At 42.7% G+C, this 20,182-nt stretch overlaps 1 protein-coding gene across 8 annotated transcripts in view; it reads right to left on the bottom strand.

Annotated features, from left to right (window-relative positions):
* TRAF7 (TNF receptor associated factor 7) overlaps window positions 1-20,182 on the bottom strand; it is a 1,047,901-nt gene that overhangs the window by 68,669 nt on the left and 959,050 nt on the right. For all 8 annotated transcript variants that reach the window (XM_044089204.1, XM_044089203.1, XM_044089206.1 and 5 more), the window contains one exon: window positions 6,667-6,798. In XM_044089204.1, the coding sequence (XP_043945139.1) occupies window positions 6,667-6,798 (132 nt within the window). The remainder of the gene's footprint in view (window positions 1-6,666; window positions 6,799-20,182) is intronic.

The following is a 20,182-nucleotide window of genomic DNA, read 5'->3' as shown; positions in this document are numbered from 1 at the left end:
GAAGAGGATACATAGGTGAAGACCAAGCATCCATAAAAAGGAGAATGAGGTATGGAGGGAGGAAAGGAATACTGCAACATGGAAGAGAATGACATATATGGCTATGGTAAGATTTTACACAACTATTCTATGTCCTTCTACTTCTATGTTGCAGTATTCACACTGAGGGAGAGTACCACAGCTTAGGAAGAGTGATGGGCAGGGGCAGAGGTACAGAATTCCAGGAATTCCTGCAGGATTGCCCTGGCAAATTCTGCTCTGGCCCTGGAGACGTGGTCTAGCTTGTACTGCTCAGTGAAAGTGTGAACTGTAGACCAGGTAGCAGCTTCCATGATGGAGGCTGTGACCAGCCCTTTGAGAAGGGCTTTAGAGGCAACCATTCCTCTAGTGGAATGAGCTCTAACCCCTAGGGTCAATGGTTTGCCATGGTAAGAGGAGCAGAAGAGAATGGATTTCCTAATCCAGGAGGAAATGGTTTGTTTGGAGACTGCCTTACCCAGAGCCCTGGGGTGGTATGAGATGAAGAGTTGATCAGACTTTCTGAAAGATTCTATTTTATCTAGGGAGAATCTTAGTTGTCTGTGCACACCCAGGGAATGAAGGATCCTCTCTGAGTTATTAGATGGAGAGGGAAAGAATGTTGGCAGATGAATAGACTGGTTTAGAGATAGTTCATTCACCACTATGGGCATGAAGGAAGGGTTAATGCGCAGAGTCACACTGTCCTTGTGGAAGGTGGTGGAAGGGGAACAGGCCATGAGGGCCTGCAGTTCGGGCACTCTTCTTGCGGATGAGATGGCCACTAAGAGAATGGTTTTCCATGTGCACATTTGCAGGGAAGCTGTGCTTGCTAGCTCAAAGGGAGGTAGGGTTAGTTTTTCCAGTACAAAGTTGAGGACCTAGGGAAGAGGAATGGGTGCCTTTGGTGGTCTGATATGCAAGACCCCTCTCAGGAAAAGTTTGAAGTCCAGTCTGGAGAGCAGAGGTGGCTGCAAAGGCAAGCAGGCTGAAATGGCAGAAAGGTGGACTTTCAGAGATGAATATGCTAGTCCTTCCTTAATGAGTTCACATACATAACTAAGAACCAAAGAGTGATCTGCTTGAAAAGGGTCCCTATCCTTAAGCGCAAACCAATTTGAGAAGCTATGGCATTTGGACAAACATTTTTTCTGGTTGATGGTTTCCTGGCCTCCCTCAGGACTGAGAGCATGTCTTCTGAGTATGGTTGTCTGAAAAGGATCAGAAGTTGATCACCCAAAGGGTCATATGCAGTAAAAGCAGCTGAGTGTGAATGAGAGATCCCTTTTATTGGGTGAGTAGGTCCACCTTGTGCGGTAACTTGTAGTGATTGCTCTTGGCTAAGAAGTGAAGAAGGCAGAACCAGTGTTGCCTTGGCCAATAGGAAGTTACCAGCAAGATTTTTGGCTGGTCCTTGTTGATCTTCAGTAGGACCTGGTATATTAGAGGAACGGGGGGAAGCATACAGGAACATTCCCTTCCATGGAAAGCTGAAAGCATTCACTCTCCATGCTAGTGGAGTGTGATCTCTGGAGCAAAATCTGTTTAGTCTGCTCTGGGGGGAGGCAAACAGATCCACTTAAGGTGTGCCCCACTGGTGGACAATGTCTAAGAAGGTTTCCCTGTGCAACATCTATTCGTGCTGAGGGGAGGATGTTCTGCTGAGCAAGTCTGCTTGCTTGTTTTCCTGAGAGGGGATGTAAGAGGCCTGCAGTAAGAGGTTGTGTTTGGTTGCTGTTTCCCAGATTTGTAGAGTTACCTGCCATAACTGGTATGACTTTGTTCCTCCTTGCTTGCTGAGGTACCACATGACAGTTGTGTTGTCTGTCACAATGTGTAGCAGGCCTGGTTGCAAGACTGGAAGGAAAACTTTGAGAGCCAGTAATATGGCTGTCATTTCCCTGACACTGATGTGTTGCTTTTGAAGTGGAGGGTTCCAACACTGTTGTATCCTGAAGCCCTTGAACTTGCTCCCCACCCTAAAGCTGATGCAAATGTGTGCATGGTTTGAGTGATGGGGGAGGCTGGAATGGGATGCCCTGGTTCTGTGAAACTTGCTGAATCCACCACTTTAGTTCTGTTTTTAGGCGGGGCAAGAGGGGAATACGTTTGTCTAATGAATGTTGGCTTTGAGACCATACATTTTTTAAATACCATTGGAATTTTCTCATGTGCATCCTGGCTAATGAGAGCATGGGAATGGCTGCTGCCATGAGACCTAGGAATTGCAACTTCTTCGACTGTACACATTGGATGATGAAGTCTTTTCAGTGCTTTGTTGAAATTTCCTGGATCAATACATATTCTGATATCATCTGAGCTTTTCTTTTCAGCTACAACCATGGAGGATACCCAGTCAGTTGGCTTTCTACTGGACAAATCACACCTTGCTGCACCATTTTATGTAGCTCAGCCTTGACTCTCTTCGGCATAGCTACTTTGAACTTTCCAGGCTGGTCTGATAACTGGGCTGACTTTAGAGTCTAACTTCATGGAGTACACAACTGGCAGTTTGCCTAGTTTGTCTTCAAAAGATCAGCATACGTACAGAAAATAGACTGGGCAAAATTCGAACAGTGGTCTTTTAAGCTAACATGATGGACGTCCTTATTAAATGAAATCAGTCCCATTTTCAAACTGTCTTTGAGGCCTAATAATGACTGTACATGCCTTTTGACCACATAAAATTGCAAGTCATAGTTGTTCTCAGCAGAGTAACATGAAAGCACTAATGAACCTTGAGTCTGAATTTCTTCACCACCATAAGCAACAAGCTTTGCACACTTTGCCACATCAAGCTTCTCACCAACACATATTCTAGCAAATGTTTCTGCAGACATAACATTGCACTTCGAGCCTGGTCACCTTTGAGGTCTATGAGAGACCCATTTATCTTATCAGTACAAAATACTTCATTCCCTGCCCATAAATCTACTGCATTGACTATTTCATTAAGCAATAACACACCATCAACATAAAAAGGGTCTATATTAGAACACCGAACATTCAAAATGTCGAGTGGTCTAATATCGACCCGCTGAAAATATCGAAGAAACAGAAAACCGAACTTTTTCCTAGGGAAAGAATTTGGTTGTCTGTTTCTGTTGCTTCGGTATTTTCAGCGCTCTGGTGGAAAGTTACAAGTCGGGTTCAGGTAAGTGTGCGATTGTGTGGACGTGAGGGTTTGGTGAGTTAGGGTTAGGGCACAGGTCAGTTAAGTGTGCGAGTGTGTGGAAGTGAGGGTTAGGGTAGGTGAGTTAGGGTTAGGGCATGGGTGAGGTGACTGTGCGATAGTGACGGACCTTAGGGTTAGGGTTTGGGTTAAGGTAAGTGGATAGTTAGTGGTGTGTATGTGTAGTTTAGTGTAGGGTTAGGTGTAAGAGTTTAGGTGTATGTGTGTGGATTGCTGTTTGTTTGGTGTGCTTGTGTAGTGTGTATGCGTTTTGGAACAGCAATTTTTTTCCCTAGGAAAAAATTTGCTGTTCTGAATGTTTGATGTTTTGTATTTTCGATTGCTAGGGTTCGATATTAGAACACTCGACATTTTGAATGTTCGGTGTTCTAATACAGACCCCATAAAAAGTAATGTAACAGCTTTCTAATTGATCAACTTGTCTCTTGGAATTTTCCCATTTAACAAAAGAATGAGCCTCTTTTGATTTACAAAACATTTGTGAATGATTCCACTTTTTACATCTGTGGCATTGTTGACCAAAAGCTAAGCATGTTTTTATTTTAGATTCATGATTGCCAACACAACTACGACAGTTGGCTATGAGGCTAGGTGAGGATGTCCTCTCACTCTTATGCTTGTTTGCGGACTCACCCTTGTGCTTCATTGAGAATGTGAACACTCTAGAATTTGTTAGAAAGGTATGGGGTTAACCAGTGAGTGCTGCAGAGTTCACAGTTGCTGCCATGTTGCTAGGCCTGTTTCTTTTAACCACGTTCTGCATACTCTCAACATTAGCTTTAGAAGACACTGGAAGCACGCATTTCTCATTTGTAAGCATGTTTGTGTGTTTTTCTGTAATCTCATATATCTGACAAATCTCAACGGCCTTATTCAAAGTTAAATCACTGTCACAAAGCAAAATCTTTTTCACAGTATCATCTTTAATACCACACACAAGTCTGTCTTTTATCAACTCATCCCTTAAATCACCAAATCTGCTCGTTTCAGCTTTGTTTCTCAAGTCAGCTATATATGCTGCAAAAGTTTCCCCAGGCCTTTGATCTTTTGTGTAAAATAAGTGCCTTTCCATCGTAATGTTCATTTGGGGGTTACACATTTCTCTAAATTTACATTTTAAGCACTTGGGGTCTTCCCTTGACTCAGCCAGTACCACTATATGGTGGTTTTCCCCCTCCCCAGCAAACACAGCAGGTGCATAACCAAATGAATGCTCTCTTTCTATGGCTTCTGAACCAGCTAAATTAAGCAGAATAAATGCCTTTGTATGGTCATCTTTATCAGAAATTGCAGCTTGTATGAAAATATTGTACTGTTGCTCAAACACTCTCCAGTTCTCAGCAATCTTATCAAATACAAGTGGACCTGTTTTTTGAAATCCTTCAACTATGCCAACAAAGTATGATTAAACACACTGTAAAATATGGCTCTTGTAATTATATATGAACATGCACACACACCAGGTACTTGTAATAACATTCAAATACACAATAAACTCCTCGAAATACTGTACTTTGCGAAATATGCTTTGAAATGGCTGTGTATTGTAAAATAACTGTACTGTAATACTGCACAAACATGTGAACACTTTGTATACTGTGGATATCTTGAATAACTTTAGTTAATGTAAAAAAGTAGCTCAAAGAAAAAAATGTGGTTGTTTTCCTTATTTTATTCATTTTATGCGATTCGGACATTACTTCAAACATTTTCCGTAGTTATTCAAATATTTTTTTCAATATGTTGCAGTTTCGGCCATTTCGTTTAACGAGAAATTAGTTTTGAGCATTCTGAGTGCTTTGTTTTATATTTTGTGAATAAGATCTCACTTAAGTAAGTTTTAGTACCTGGAGTTTGCTTCTGACCTGTTTTGTGAGTTGTACGTGCAGTAGGGATGATCCACTCCTCTATATTCCTCCACCATTAACTGAGTGCCTCTCAGTCCTGAATCTGGATATCTGGATCCCATTCTGACCTCATGTCTCCCGTCTTGTTTTACAAGTGAAGACGAACAGGCAGGGTAGTTCACTTATATGCTTTATTATGTAGAAACACATCAGGAAGGATAGCAGCAGTACAAAATATAAACAAACTGATTGACAGACTACACAGACATACATGCTTACATCTCAACAGCTTACTACAAAATGGTAGTCAGGCATGCACATGCTCAGTATTTATACACTTGTGCAAGCCTCTAGAAAGCTCCTTAAAGGTATAAATACATATTGATCTACAGGTAGTATACTTGCTTTAGAAGGCTGTGGGCTCTACTCCCATAGTATGTAGATGGATTGCTGATACTGTACTGTGTTGTACTTTAAAGGGGGTGGATGCTGCAGTCCTGAGAACGTCCTCCATTAGAGGAGATACCTAGGAACTATGAACTTGTTATCAGTTTGCTAATCATTCCCTAGTGCAATATAACTAGTTTATCATTTTTTTAATGTAACACAGGCAATTTATTCTTTAAGGGTAACAGGTACTTTATTTGTAGATGATAAAATGAAATATAAAGTTGTTTGCTAGCAGCAACCTCTTCATTAGTTACAGATCTCTTTAATATGGAATTATTTAGATAAGTTTTACTTACATACTTACTGATATTGGTGGATTGTAATGACATAGGTTTGAGTAGACTTTTATGATGGAAATGTTCTGAATTAGGCAGTTTTGTCATTACTGGTTCATACATTTTATTTCATTGCTTACTGGAAAAATGTTCAAAACAATAACTTTAAAACACACTTTAACAAGTCTGCTGTATTATATAAGGAATATATAAGGAATATAATTTAATACAATCAGGGAGGTGAATCAAAGAACACATGTACGTTTGCATGGTCTTAAATATGTGTGCAAGGGGCGTATAATTTGAAAACAACCCAAAGGTAAACTTTATCCACCACTGGCCAGATGCATTTTCTTTGAATGTGGGTTTCAATGAATGCAAGTTTCAAGGGCAGAGAGGTTTTAATCTTAATTCTGTTGTCATTGTGAGACTGTATTGCTTTGTTTAGCGGATGTCTGTGTTTGTGCTATAAAATTTAAAATAAAGCTTTTAAATTAAATCTAAATAATCATTGTAGAAGTAAAGCACAAAGCAGTATGCACATTACAGTGTTTATGGTAAATGGGGAGAAATAGCTAAGTAATGGGACACTGGAATGGCTTTGGGGGGCTGTGTACGGAGGAGCCCCATTTGACCATGATTTTGTGAGGGGGAGGGGCAGCAAAATCAAAGACAGCCCTGGTGGCGCAAACTTTAGTTATGCCACTGGACTAAGGTTACATCATCTAAATACAAATGAGTCTGGTTCTTACATGGTACACCAAAACTGCATGAAGAATGACCAAACTGCGATGCAGTTACAATGCAAGTCAAGACATCTCCAACTCAAACTACTTTTTCAGTCTGTAAGATCAAGACAAAAACTCTGAGGAAAAATACTTACCCTGAGGGATCTGTCATAGGATGCACTGAATACTTTGGTTTGATCAGGCGTTGAGATAACAGCTAAGGCATAAACAGTGCCCACATGGCCAGTTAGCGTTCGCACCTGCTCTTTCGATTCTATATCCCAGACCTGGTATAAAACAAAAGGAAATTGAAATGAATTACACCTGTTTCAAAGTAAGTCCTATGAAACAACTTCATACTAATGAAACAAAAACAGCCTAGTTCTCTCATGACACTGGGTACTGTAGAAGACTCGTAAATGAGCAGCATAAAACAGCTATGATTTCTTGATTTTAAGTTATTCATAAAGGAGTATCATAAAATCAAGAAATCACAGCTGATTTATATAATGCATCTACCTTAGGATTTAATAGGGCTTACAATAAAACAATGCAGTCAATACATACTGTAGATTCTTTACTGTCAACTCTAACAGTAAGTACAAGTCTTTTGGGTATATATTAACTGTGATAAAGGAAATGCTTTTTTTTTTTAAAAGACCCCAAGTCTTCATGAGACATACGATTCAGACATGGAAGGAGCTTTTTATACTCTACTGGGGATCTTACAACTTCTACCCGAGGCTGGAATAATCTGGGCTTCATTCTTGTTTCCAGGCTTCTGTGATTTAGGACTGGATGCCATGACAGCTACTAGAATGTATGACTAAAGCTAGCTTTAAGAGATTCCTCAAGATGTGCCTCTTCTAAATGGCATTTTCAAACCTGTTCTAAGTTCATAGGTTCACAGATTAGTACTAGGCAAGCTGTACTTGTAGGACATTTTAAGCCTAGCCAATTTCCCTTTCAACAGTGACAAGCAAACCCTGTACCTTGTGTCTGTCAGGTAAAGTCCTTAACCATTATGGCAACCCTCAAACAAAATTTGTGTTGGATATAGTCTCCACTGTTCAAAAATTCCAACTTAATCCACTGTTCTTGTTTTATGCCCATTTAACTATTTTTGTACACTTTTTTGGCTCCCCACAGCTGACCATTAGCTGCTCTCATTTCCTTTTCTCTTGGACTGGGTCTACTGGACTAGCCACAGCTTCCCCTAGGCTAATTCCAAACCATGTTTGGGCCTGATGATAAGATAGTGGACACTGGGGTAGGGTTAACTTGCTGTCAGGGAAACTTTTTCTACTAATTTCCCAACATTGTGTATGCCCAGCAATATCCTGAGGACAGAAAGTGAAATTGGCACCTTGAGGCTGTTTTCTTGTTCTCCGGGAAACTTAAATCATGCTAGTGTGCCCCAAGCATATACTCCCCTCCAAGTATGGGCACTCCTACTCTTGCATCATCAAGCACCTGAACAGCTCTACAAACTCAGGATACCTAGATCACAGTCAGAGCTCTTTATCCTTCTACAGCACTGGTGGAAGTATGTTTGTTTTTCTATTTCTTAACTTTATATTTTATTGCTTTAACTTTACTGTTGAACAGGCACAGTAATAAGGTTAAATGACTGAACAAAAATGTTCTCTTTTTTGTTCTAACTTTCTGTATGGTGAAGTAGACTGAATTTGTGAGAATAGCAGTAGAGGGTTATAACCATATGGCATCTCCTGGAACAGACATTCTACAGCTTACACTGTTGCTGCTGCCCACTTGTAGAACTGCATCAAAACAAGGAGGTTAGGACTACTGCTGACAGAAAGTACAGTTTTGTACACTTACCATAAATGTAGATGTTTGAGTGTATTTACTGTTGCAGTCATCACATTTCAGTTATCCCTGCCAGGGTAGCTCTCAGTCGGCCTGAATACCAGAGGCTTAGTATTTCTGCTTCAGTTGCTGTTGCTTCAGGACTGACGCCAGGTCGTCAGTAGTATAAAGTAAGGCAGCCAACGCCATTACATCAGTTTTTCTTGCCCTGACAGGAGCCCCTAAGTGGGAGCCAGGATATGGTGGAAGAACCCCACCAGTAGAAAGTAAATACCAAAACGTTCCTTGTAATAAGAGAGAGAGAGAGAGATGGGGATGGAGGGAGGGAAATCAGGGCTGCAACAGTGAATACACTCGAACATCTAAATTTACGCAAGTGTACACAACTGTACTATGCTCTTCATGTTTCACTGTTGCAGTCATCACATTTGGGTTGATTCCCAAACTGAAGAAAAGGGTGGAGGCAGTCAAGAAGACTGGGGACTGGCTAGGATGCCCTGCAAAACTGCAGTGGCAAAGCCTGCCCTGGATTTGGAGAAGATAGGCAGGTGGTAATGCTTGGTGAAGGTATGAACAGATGTCCATGTTGCAGCCTCCAGGGGGAGGCTTCCCATGTTGCTTGTAGCAGAAATGGATGCATTGTGCTATCCATTTGGAAATGGTTTGTTTGGATATGGCTTTGTCCTCTGCTCCTGCAGCAAAGCTGACTAACAACTGATCAGTCTTTCTGAATGATTTAGTCGTGTCTAGATATAATCTGAGCTGTCTGTGCACATCTAGAGAGTGCAGTATTCTTTCCCCCTTGTTTTGTGGGTTAGGGAAAAAGGTGAGCAAATGAACGGATTGGTTGCGAGCCACATTGGACACCATTTTTGGCATGAAGAATGGGTTAGTCTTGAGGGAGATCCTGTCAGCATGAAAAATAATGAAGGGCTCTACAGACATCAGTGCTTGTAGCTCAGATACTCTTCTTGAAGTGATGGCCAGAAGCAAGACTGTCTTCCATGAGAGAAACTTTAATTCTGTTGAAGTTTCTGGTTCAAAGGGGGCAGGGTGAGTTTCTCTAACACAAAGCTTAGGTCCCAAGCTGGGGTAGGTGCTCTTCTGGGTGGCCTCAAGTTGTTACCCCCTTTGATTAACTGTTTGATGACAGGGTGTGAGAAAAGAGGTTGCTCAGTGCTGAAATGAGCAGAGACAGCAGACGCATGAATTTTAATAGAGGAAAACGATAGACCACTGTGTAATAGGTAGCTAGGTAATCCAGGATGAGAGGTAGGGAGGGCTGTGCCATACTGGCTCTCTTAGCCTGGATCCAGGTGCAGAACCTTTTCCATTTCTCAGCATAAGACTTTCTAGTGCTAGGGTGTCTGGCCTCACATATAACATGTAGAACATGTTTACTGAGATTGGCAGCTTGTGCAGTGGTCAGGGAATAAGCCAGGCTGCCAACGTGAGGGTCTGCAATTGGGGATGCATGAATTCTCCTTCCCTCTGGGTTAGGAGTGTTGGGATCTGAGGGAGATGCCATGGTGGCAGAGGGGACAGGCTGCACAGCAGTGGGTACAAGTGCTGGCATGGCCAGTCTGTGGCAATCAGGATTGCCCTTGGTTTTTCCTCCTTTATTTTGAGCAGTACCCTGGGAATGAGAGGTAGTGGGGGAAATGCATAGACTGAGAGGTTGATCCACTGGAAAGACAGAGCATCCACTTTCCATGCCCTGCAGTAAGGCTCACTGGTGCAGAACTTGCAGTGCTGATGGATGGAGTGGGAAGCAAGGAGGTCTACCTTTGGGGTGCCCCATTTCTGAGTTATAAGGGTGAAGGTTCTTTGGTTTAGCTGTCACTTGTATGGGCCCAGAAGATTTCTGCTTAAGTTGTCTGCCAGAGAGTTTAGGGAGCCTGGCAGGAATTGTGCTAACAGGTGTAGTTGCATGGCTGAGGCTGTGTGCCAAATGGTCATGGCGAGCCTGCATAGCAGGCAGGAGTGAGCCCCTCCCTGCTTGTTGATATACCACATCACTGTGGTGTTGTCTGTTTTGATCAGTAGAGCCCCTGGGGAGAGAAGGAGCCTGAAAGCTGTCAATGCATGCTGGACAGCTAATATCTCTTTTTGGCTGATGTGCAGATGTATTTGATGTGGGCTCCATTGGCCCTGTATGCACCTGCCGTTCAGGTGTGTACCCCAGGCATAGTCTGATGCATCTGTGGTGAGAGTGTGGGCGGCATGGGGTGGAAAGAAGGGTAGCCCCTTGTTGTGGTAGCATGCTGCTGCCCACCAAAGGAAATCTTTCTTTAGACAAGCTATCATTGGTATAAGAGTTTCCAGGTCTTGAGGTGTTGACACCAAAGGCGTTTTAGGTACCATTAAAGTTTCCTCATATGCAGTCTGGCATATGGAATGAGTACAATGCAAGATGCCATGAACCCCAGTGCTTGCAGGGTTTTCCTTGCGGACAACTGGGGTTTCGTGGCTAGTTGAGAGAAATAGGCTGTCAGGTAAGTTTGCTTTTCTAGTGTAAGGAATGCCATTTCGGATGCTGTGTCTAGGCTTGCTCCCAGGAATATAATTTTTTTGTGTGGGTACTAGTTTGGATTTCTTTTTGTTGATGGTGTACCCTAGGGAGTTCAGTAGGTCCTTCTCAAAGGCCAGATGTTTGAGCAGCTTTTCCTGACTGTCTGCCTGAATTAGCAGTCATCTAAGTATGGGTAAATTTGAATATTTCTTTGCCTGCAAAAAGCAATGGCGGGAGCCAGGCATTTTGTGAAAGCTCTGGGAGCAGTAGATAAGCCATAGGGAAGCACAGAGAACTGAAAGTGCAGAGATCCTTTCTTGAAACGTAGATATTTCCTGCATGATTCCCTGACTGGGATGTGTAGGTAGGCCTCTTTTAGGTCTAGGGTGGATAGCCAGGCATCCTTGGAGAGCATAGGCAGTGGTTGCTGAAGGGTGAGCATTTTGAACTTTGGTATCACCAGGAAGGTTAGAATGGATAAATCGAGGATGGGGTGCCAGATGCCCTCTTTTCTGAGTACCAGGAAGAGCATGGAGTAGAAACCTTGGCCTATCTGTTCTGCAAGAACGTGTTCTATTGCCCTCATGGGCAGCAGGGAAATGACTTGCCTTTTGACCTCTGCCCACTGGTTTGGAGGTAGATCTGGGAACCCTTTTGGGGTTGGTAGAGTGTGGAAAGAAAATCTGTATCCCTGGGACACTATGTTGAAGACCCAGCAGTCGTTGGTAATGGTGGCCCAGGTGCTTGCATGGAAGGAGAGTTTTCCTCCCAGTGGCAAGTGCAGGTAGGCAGAGGGAGGGAGTGGAAGTGGAGAGTCATTGTGAGTTCTTACCATGAGGGGGTGGCTTTGCACTCCCTGATTTAGAAGTGGAGGTACTCCATTGATTTGATCTCTGCATTCTCTGTGGCTGTTGTCTGGGGGGGGGGTCTGCTTCCCCGTGGTCTGGGATGAACTGACCTGGAAAGGACCAGTGTTTGGAGGGGGAATGCCTACTGAACCTGGATGACTGGACCTGCAGGAAATCCTTAACTGTCTGCATAGATTTAGCTTTTTCTTCCATCTTTTTTTAAGACCTCCTCTGCCTTGGTGCCAAATAAGTTGTCTTTGTGCAAGGGTGCATCTAATAGTTTAGCTTTGACATGGTCTGGCAAGGGCTGTTCCTTAAGTCAAGCATGCCTTCTAAGGACAGAACCAGTGACTGCTGCCCCGCAAGATGCTTCTAGGGCATCAAAACCACAGTGTAAGGTGTGTTTAGTTATTTGACTTGCAGAATGCATTAAATATTGCAACTCTATTTTCTGCGCAAGCAGAAATAGTTGATATTTTTTGTTTGAGGAGTTCCATGGTATGCTGTTGGAATTTTAGCATATGGAACTGACAATTTAGTGCTCTGATAGCAAGACTAGCAGAGGTGTATACGTTTTTACCTTCGGGAATCCCTATCTGAGGGGGTGGGATTCTTAGCAGAAGTTGCTTTAATTCCTTTAGGCCCTTGGGAGATAACCTCAGGGTCAGCAATAGGATTTTTGAAAAGAAATTTGTGGGAGTCAGGGACTCTGTAATACCTGTCAGGTTTACTGGGAGTGGGAGGGAGGGTGTCAGGAGTTAAACTAGATTCCATGAAAACATCATCCACAACATCCACGACAGGAGGGATGGCCAGGGGTCTGTACTGTGGAAGATCTAAAAATTCCCTGAGTCTCTTTTTAGACTGAGGGTAGTCCTGACATTCCCATTGGAAATGCTCCCTTAAAGTATGAAGGGTTCCCCTAAGTAAACATCTTCAGGCGGAGAGGCTGAAGGAATGGATTCCTCTGCATCAGAATCCTCATAAGCAGAGAAGGGTCGCATGTCTTCATATTCAGAGGCATCGGAGGACTCCTGTTCAGATAAGACTACTGGGGACAAGTTGCTTTTTCTTTTGGAAAGGGTAGCTTGGCTTCCCCTGTTCAACATTATAAAGTCTTCTGCCATTTTAAGCATTTGAGACTGAGGCAAGGAAGCAGGTGCCTGAGATGGGGTTGTTGGTTTCTTGGGTGTGGTTCGTACCCTGGGCCTTAGAAAGTCGGTATTTTTTGAAAGAACAGAAGACGCAAAAGAAGTTGTCGTTTTGTGTCAGAATCGGTAGTGTGAAGTACTTCCTCAGAAGCTAGTGCCTGCTCAGTGGCTCTGGTCCCCTCCAAGGTAGAGACAACCGCAGGATCCTTAGTCAATGAAGAGTTTTGCGACATACCTGACTCTCAAAAGGTCTTGGTAGTGGCCTGCAAATCCACAAAAGTGGGCATCAGGGGCTGCAAAAGTGCCTCACTGAGGACTGGAAAGCTGATGACTAGCTTAACAGAAGAGTTGTTGGCAGTTTTGGACCTGTGCAGTCTGTCTTTAGCCTTACGGTTTTTTGGAAGATCTGATGTCGGATGGCTTACCGAAGCCATATCGGAAATAGAGAACTGAAAGCAAAAATACCTAGCTACAATAAGGGCCCGACGACGTATAGTTCTGGCATTGAACAAAGCACAAAGGTGGCAGAGGGGGACATTGTGGTCTGGGGCTAAGCAAGTGACGCAGTAAGAATGAAAGTCTCTGTGTGGTATTTGCTTTCCACAGGCGAGACAATTGTTAACTTTTTCTGACATCGATTAGAGCAAGAAAAAAGGATCCTCAACGGGGTACTTAGCTTTAGAATACTTCAACTTCAATTCGGAAAACGAAACTCAGGTAGCGGCTGACTGGCACTTGTGCGAACTGCTTCTGCTTTGGGCTCTTCTGCAAGAAAGACTGATGTAATGGTGTTGGCTGCCTTACTTTATACTACTGATGACCTGAAATCAGTCCTGAAGTGACAACAACTGATGCAGAAATACTAAGCCTCTGGTATTCAGGCCGTCTTGAAGGCTACCCTGGCAGGGATAACCCAAATGTAATGTCACGTAGAACATTGGAGTGCTACAGAAATACATGGGAAAAAAAGTGATGTATTCCACAGAATATGTTGTAGTCTGTGATGACATAAGGAAGCCTGTCAGCAGCATAATTAAAACTAAAAGGACTGTTGAAAATTCTGATAACACGGAATCAAAGAAACAAAAAAATACAACTGAATGTCTCATCAGTAAACTCATAAGCCATATTTTTCCAGAATACTTAAGCAGAAATACCAGGACCCCACAATGATGTGCATGGTTTTTAGCCTTTAGAGAAAGGATGAGTACCTAATCAGATGTGACACAGGCCCAGATTCAATAAAGCCTACACTAAGTGTACACTGGTCTGAGTGAACAGACAACAGACATAACTCACACCTTCTTCCTCCTAATTTTAGTTTTCCTATTGATATTCTTGCAGCTTTAAATATTGACAGGGATTCATAAAGGTTACCTGAAAGGGTAGACTACACGTACTCTAATGTAATCTGAGAGACTAGAAAGCACAAAAAATGTGATAAGAATTTTATTGAATACATGTTGTGTACACTTCATGTAGGCTTTACTGAATCTGGCCCACAGTGTTACAAACCCTCACTTCAATTCTATATGCTTTAAAAACAGAGAGCACGGATAAAGTATGCAGCAAAAAAAGTGCAGGAAACAAGTATGCAGTTCTCCTTAAACAACACATTTGTCACTCTTTTAGGGTAGCTGAGCAGTTGTGAAGTGTACTCAATAAAATTTCAGGAGTTAGCTAGAAACCATTACCTTTCTGGAGTACTAAAACTGGAAAATTGTACAAACAGATGAAACCAGTTAACTCTTTCTCAGAGGACAGGACCATAATACTTGAAGATAGAGAGTTCCATTTAAAAGAATACCAGTACAGAAGAAGGCACTGCCTCTCATTTTGGAATTCTACAAAGGAAAAAATTGGTTGTGCGAGCTTACTGTCTCATAACAGGAAATGGTACAGTTGTGTAAGAACTTATCATAACAAGTAGATATCCTACTGGTCACTGCTGCAGTATTCCAATACCAATGGGTTATCTTGACGAGGTAACCTGATGTTCATTTGATGTACCAGAGCCAAAACCTTCCATATGCTTGTATGTCTGCTGTATGATCAAAGCCTGTGGGTGTAGGGGTACATAAATGGATGCAGAAGTGTAAGATCCTCAAACTATCTAAAGCCAGGAGAATTTTAGAAACCTCAGCAAACGCAGCAATAAAAAAACAAGTACAGCTAAAGAGGAAGGGATGGATACTGCTCTCCCCTCAGTGCACAATGTGCAGAGAAGCCACAAAAAAGAAGTGGGAGGGAGGGAGGAATGCTATACTGCAACAGTGATAGTGGAACATTTAAAAGTTATGTACTCACCATAACTAGGCATCTGTGTTGTACATTCTCATTCTTCTTCAATGAATGGGTTAAAATCCGATCCTCGGATCTGACTCAGCCACATAGTCTAGACTTGGCATCCAACTCTCAAGCTCTTCCCCTCTACCGATAATGCTCTTGTCCATCCTCAATAACTCAGATTGAGTTTGTTGCCATAAAATCCCTATAAATTAGGTGCAGAAAAGGACAGCTGAAAGAATAGGTTTCAAACCCGGAACTATATGTTCCAGTAAATAATCCAACAGGTTCCTCCAGAAGATTTAAGGATGGAGGATGAATGGAAGGGAAACCGAGGAAGAACGGAAATGGGCATCGCAGATGCCTAGTTATGGTGAGTACATAACTTTTAAATCTGATGTCCTTTTCATTCTTCCTTAACGAATGGGACAGAGTCCCCAGCTACTTAGGTGGCCCTCATGGAAGGATATTCTGGAGTACTGCTAGCCAAAAGCAGCTCTACTTAAAACCTATTTGTAATGAGTAACAAAAGTATGAGCACTGGACCATGTCGCTGCTGCACAAATATCAATAGAGGTTCTTGACCAAAAAGCTGAGTGGGCTTTAGGTGGTCCAGGTAGAGAATGCCTTGCTGAGAATAGATCCAAGAAATGCAATCTGTGACCAATTAGCTATAGCTACTGTAGAAACTAGATAACCCAATCTTTTTGGTGAGAAGGAAACAAATAGCTGATCTGACTTTCTGATTTGTTTTGTTCCTTGTAGATAAAAACTTAACTGCCTGTACACATCTAGGTGATGTAGCATGCATTCTCCTGTGTTTGAAAAATGTGCAATGAAAAACAGTAAATTAATGGATTGGTTAATGTTTGACTTAGAAGCTAATTTAGGTAAAAAAAGGATTTGTTCATAAAGTTATCCTGTCTTTATGGAAAATGATGTAGGGAGTCCTAGAAGAAAGAGCCTGGAGTTCAGAAATCCTTCTTGCAGAAGTGATAACTTTTTCCATGAAATACATTTTAGATCATTTTTTTATGAAGGTTCAAAGGGTTCTTCAGTTAGATCTTCTAGCACAACAGTCAGATCCCAGGGAGGTTAGGGATCCTTTATTGGTGGTCCAAGTAGAAAAATGCAGTTTAGAAATGCTTTTCATAATTTGGAAGAAACCAAAGAATAATTTCTGCCTCCTGTATGAAAGTTGTAAATGGCTGCCAACTGCAGTTTAACTGTAGAAAAGCTAGCTTCAGCTTCTTTAAAAAGAACAGCCAAAAAATCAAGGACCAGTTTCCAAAAAATCAAGGACCGGTTTGGTTTTGTCAAGGATAGATCATGCCTACTCAACCTGATGGACTTGTTTGAGAAGGCCACCAAAGCAATGGATGTTCACACTGCCTACCTTGAACTGGCCAAGGCATTTGACACTACCCCCACTCCGGCATTGTTGACAAACTCAAGAAGTTAGCTACAAACCCACATGTCACCCGGTGGACAGCCAATTGGCTCACAGACAGGACCCAGGAAGTTAGAATTGGGGAGTCCACCTCTACAAAGAGGCCAATCACAAGTGGAGTCCCTCGGGGATCAGTCCTTGGACCTTCTTGGCATTTACTTCCCACAAGTCAAAGCCCATGTCAGTGGTCTCTGGCTGACTAAATTTGCAGATGATTGCAAATTAGGAGCTGTCATTGAATCCCGCACATGTTCTCCAGGAGGGGATGACACAAACAACTGGTGTCAAAGCCATGGACTAAAACTAAATGCCAAGAAATGAATAATAGTATCCTTTGGTATGTCATCCATCCCTGGTAAATATCATATCGACAACACACCCCTTAGAGTTGAGCCAGTAGTCAGGGACTTGGGGACACACATAGATAGTAATCTAGCCTTTGATCATCACTTGTCTACAGTGGTGAGGAAATCATTTTATTTTGCACAACTTATAAACAAAAGTATGGCATCTAAGTCCAAGGAAGTCATTGTTCCACTGTATTCGGCATTCATCAGACCAATCATGGAGTACAATTCCCCCTCTGGTATGTACTAACCAGACATATCCAACAACTGGAATCTCCACAGAGGTTCCTTATTAAAAGAATACAGGGGGTAAGTAATATATCTTATGCAGACTTCAACAAGACCCTATCCCTATATTCAGTCTCCTACAGGCTTTTGAGGGGAGATCTATGCCTGGCATACAGGGCATTGTCAGACCCCACTCTGATGGGCCTCCTGCATATCCACAAATCAAACAGTACCAAAATTACCCATTCTAAAAACGTAAACCTTGTCTGTGATATAAACAGGACCTGCTGGAGAGATAGGTATGCATCCCAGAGACTATCCCGTCTATGGAACAGGCTCCCCATCCATGTGACGCAAAGTTCCTCCCTAACCCAATTCAAGTGCAACTTGGATAATTGGAAGGGAAACCGGAAATTCATCCCCTGGTCTGGCACCTATGTCTCCAATGCAAACAGGTAACCTGTAAATTATTCATCTCCCAGGCCCATGCTTATACTTATCAAGAGTATAAGAACTTGTCAGAGATTTGGGATGCATGGCTAGGCTTAAAGAGACCCTTCTGATCGTTAACTTAGTAAACATCTATGAACCTAAAGCAGAGCAGAAAAAGGATCAACATTATTTTTCAATGCCCAAAGGGAATAGCTTTTCCACTTAGTCTTGTAAACTTTCTTGGTGGAATTCTTTTGCAGGGATAACATAATGGTACATACTGGTGAAGAAAGCCTGGGATGTCTGACAATTATTGGAAGTGGAGAAACCATGCAGTCAGTTTGAGGGCCTGGATATTGGGATGACTCATCCTCGAGGAGTGTGGGAGAAGATATGGAATTGGGTCAAGTATCAATGGACAATAATGAAGATGAGACCAAAGGAAGGGGAACCACAGCTGTCAAGACCAGTAGGGGGCAATGAGGATGACTGAGCTCTTCAACCTGATGGTTTTCCTTAGAAATTTGTGAATCAAGAGAAGTGGAGGATATGCAGAAGGGAGACCACATGGCCAAAAGTGGACTAGAGCATCTTTCAGTGATTCCCCTGAGGGGAGATCACGGAAAATACCTGCTGCAATTGTTGTTCTGAGTGGAAGCAAAGAGGTCGAGCAAGGTTGCCCCCAATGATAGAAAATCTCACAGACTGTCAAAGAGACCACTTGTAAGGCATCAAAATGGACTTGCTTAATTTGTCCACTAACACACTGGTTTAACCCAGGATGCGCACTGCAACTAGAAAAGTGGTTTGAGGAGATCACCTACTGCCACACACTCAACCACACACTCATGGCCTCTCTGCAAAGAGGGTAAAATTGGGATCTCCGCTGTTTGTTGATGTATCAGACAACAGACATGCTGTCGATCAAAATAGCATTAGTCCCTAGAGGAAGAGCATCTTGGAATGCCTGTAATGCTAATAGAACTGCTCTCATCTCCAGTACATTGATATGTGAATTGGTCTTTTGGGGGGAACCACGTGCCTTGGACTGCCCTTCCCAAGAAATGCCCCACCATCCCAATTGGGAGGTGTCCATAGTCACCGTGGCCACTGGGGCAGTAAATCAAAGGGTTGGTCTAGATAAATGTCATCTGATTGGATCCAACACTAGATGTGGAGTTTGTAAATCGGTGTAAGCTTGACTGGAAAAGACAGGGGATGTAGAACAATAGACCATTGACCAGCAATAGCTTATTGAAGAACACATGCTAAAGGAAGTAGGACTATTGCTGCTGCGATACGCCCCAGTGCTTGAAGAATGAATCTGGCTGTAGGAGATGGATGGAGAAGGATCTGATTGACCTGAGATCTGAGTGTATCTATGAAATGAGTTGGCAAGGATGCAATTTGCGTTGTTGTGTTCAGATGTGCACCAAAAAACACCAGGTTCTGTCCTAATGTCAACTTTGATTTGCATAATTTGTTATTCCCAGTGAGTGACCAATCTGGAGCAAACAGTCCCTGGATTGAGTGAGGAGCCAGCTGTCTAGATATGGAAACACTCAGAATCCTTTGAGTCACAAGTGAGCTGCCACCACTGCCATACATTTGGCAAACACCCTGGGGGTTATGGCAAGACTAAAGGGCATGGCTCTGAACTGGTAGTGACTGGCTCCCAGCCAAAAATGTAAATGTCTTTGGTAGTGTCTGTTTATTTTGATGTGATAGCATGCATCCTGAAGATCTACAGAGCACATCCAATTGCCCTTGCGGAGAAATGTCAGAATGGACTGTACCGTGACCATTCAGAACTTTGCCATTTTCACATGCTGATTTAATTTGCTTAGATCCAAAAACTGGTCTGAGGTTCCCTATCTTTTTGGGCACTAAAAAGAAGTGAGAGTAAGTTCCAAATCCAATTTGGCCTGGTGGGACCTCCTGGATAACTCTTTTGTCTAGCAGGTTTTGAATTTCTTGTGCTGCTGCCTTGCTGCCTTCCTCTGACTGGCTGGAACATCAGGGAGCTTCTTTCTTTTGCAGAAAGGGAGTTGTAAAAATGGAATGGAATAACCTCTGGATATTATTTTTAGCACCCATGAATCTTCTGTTAGATTTGCCAAGGAATTTAGGTGCAAAGACAATCATCCCCCAACTTCCTCCTGACATGGACAGTCTGGCAACACTTCAAGAGTGCTGGAAAGAACTTGTCCAGAAAGGACTCACAGAAACCCTGATTTTGCAAGCCTACTCTGCTCTATGGTGATGTCTACCATTGGAACTGCCTTCTCTGCCTCTGGAGAAGTTGTCCCTGTGTGAATCCTGGAAAGATCCCGGAGATTTGTGAAACCAAATTTTCTTACTGCCTTTTAGATTCCTAGAAAAGGTTCATTGAGGGGTAGAAAACTTGATTCCCATGGCAGACAAGAGTCTTCCCTTCTTTTTCACTGTGGGCAAGCGTTTCTTTAACCAATGGACCAAACAAGGATCTACCACCAAATGCAGCATTGAAGAAACACATCTTGAAAGGCTCCATAAAGTCACATAGTTGCATCCAGACATGTCTCCTTATGGCTATGCCCGAACTGGA

This window comes from Protopterus annectens, chromosome 12.part0, assembly GCF_019279795.1.
Source record: "Protopterus annectens isolate FY-2018-M chromosome 12.part0, PAN1.0, whole genome shotgun sequence".
NCBI classification, from domain to species: Eukaryota; Metazoa; Chordata; order Ceratodontiformes; family Protopteridae; genus Protopterus; species Protopterus annectens.
Note: the sequence above shows the minus strand (reverse complement) of the source record. Positions and strands in the feature narration are given on the sequence as shown.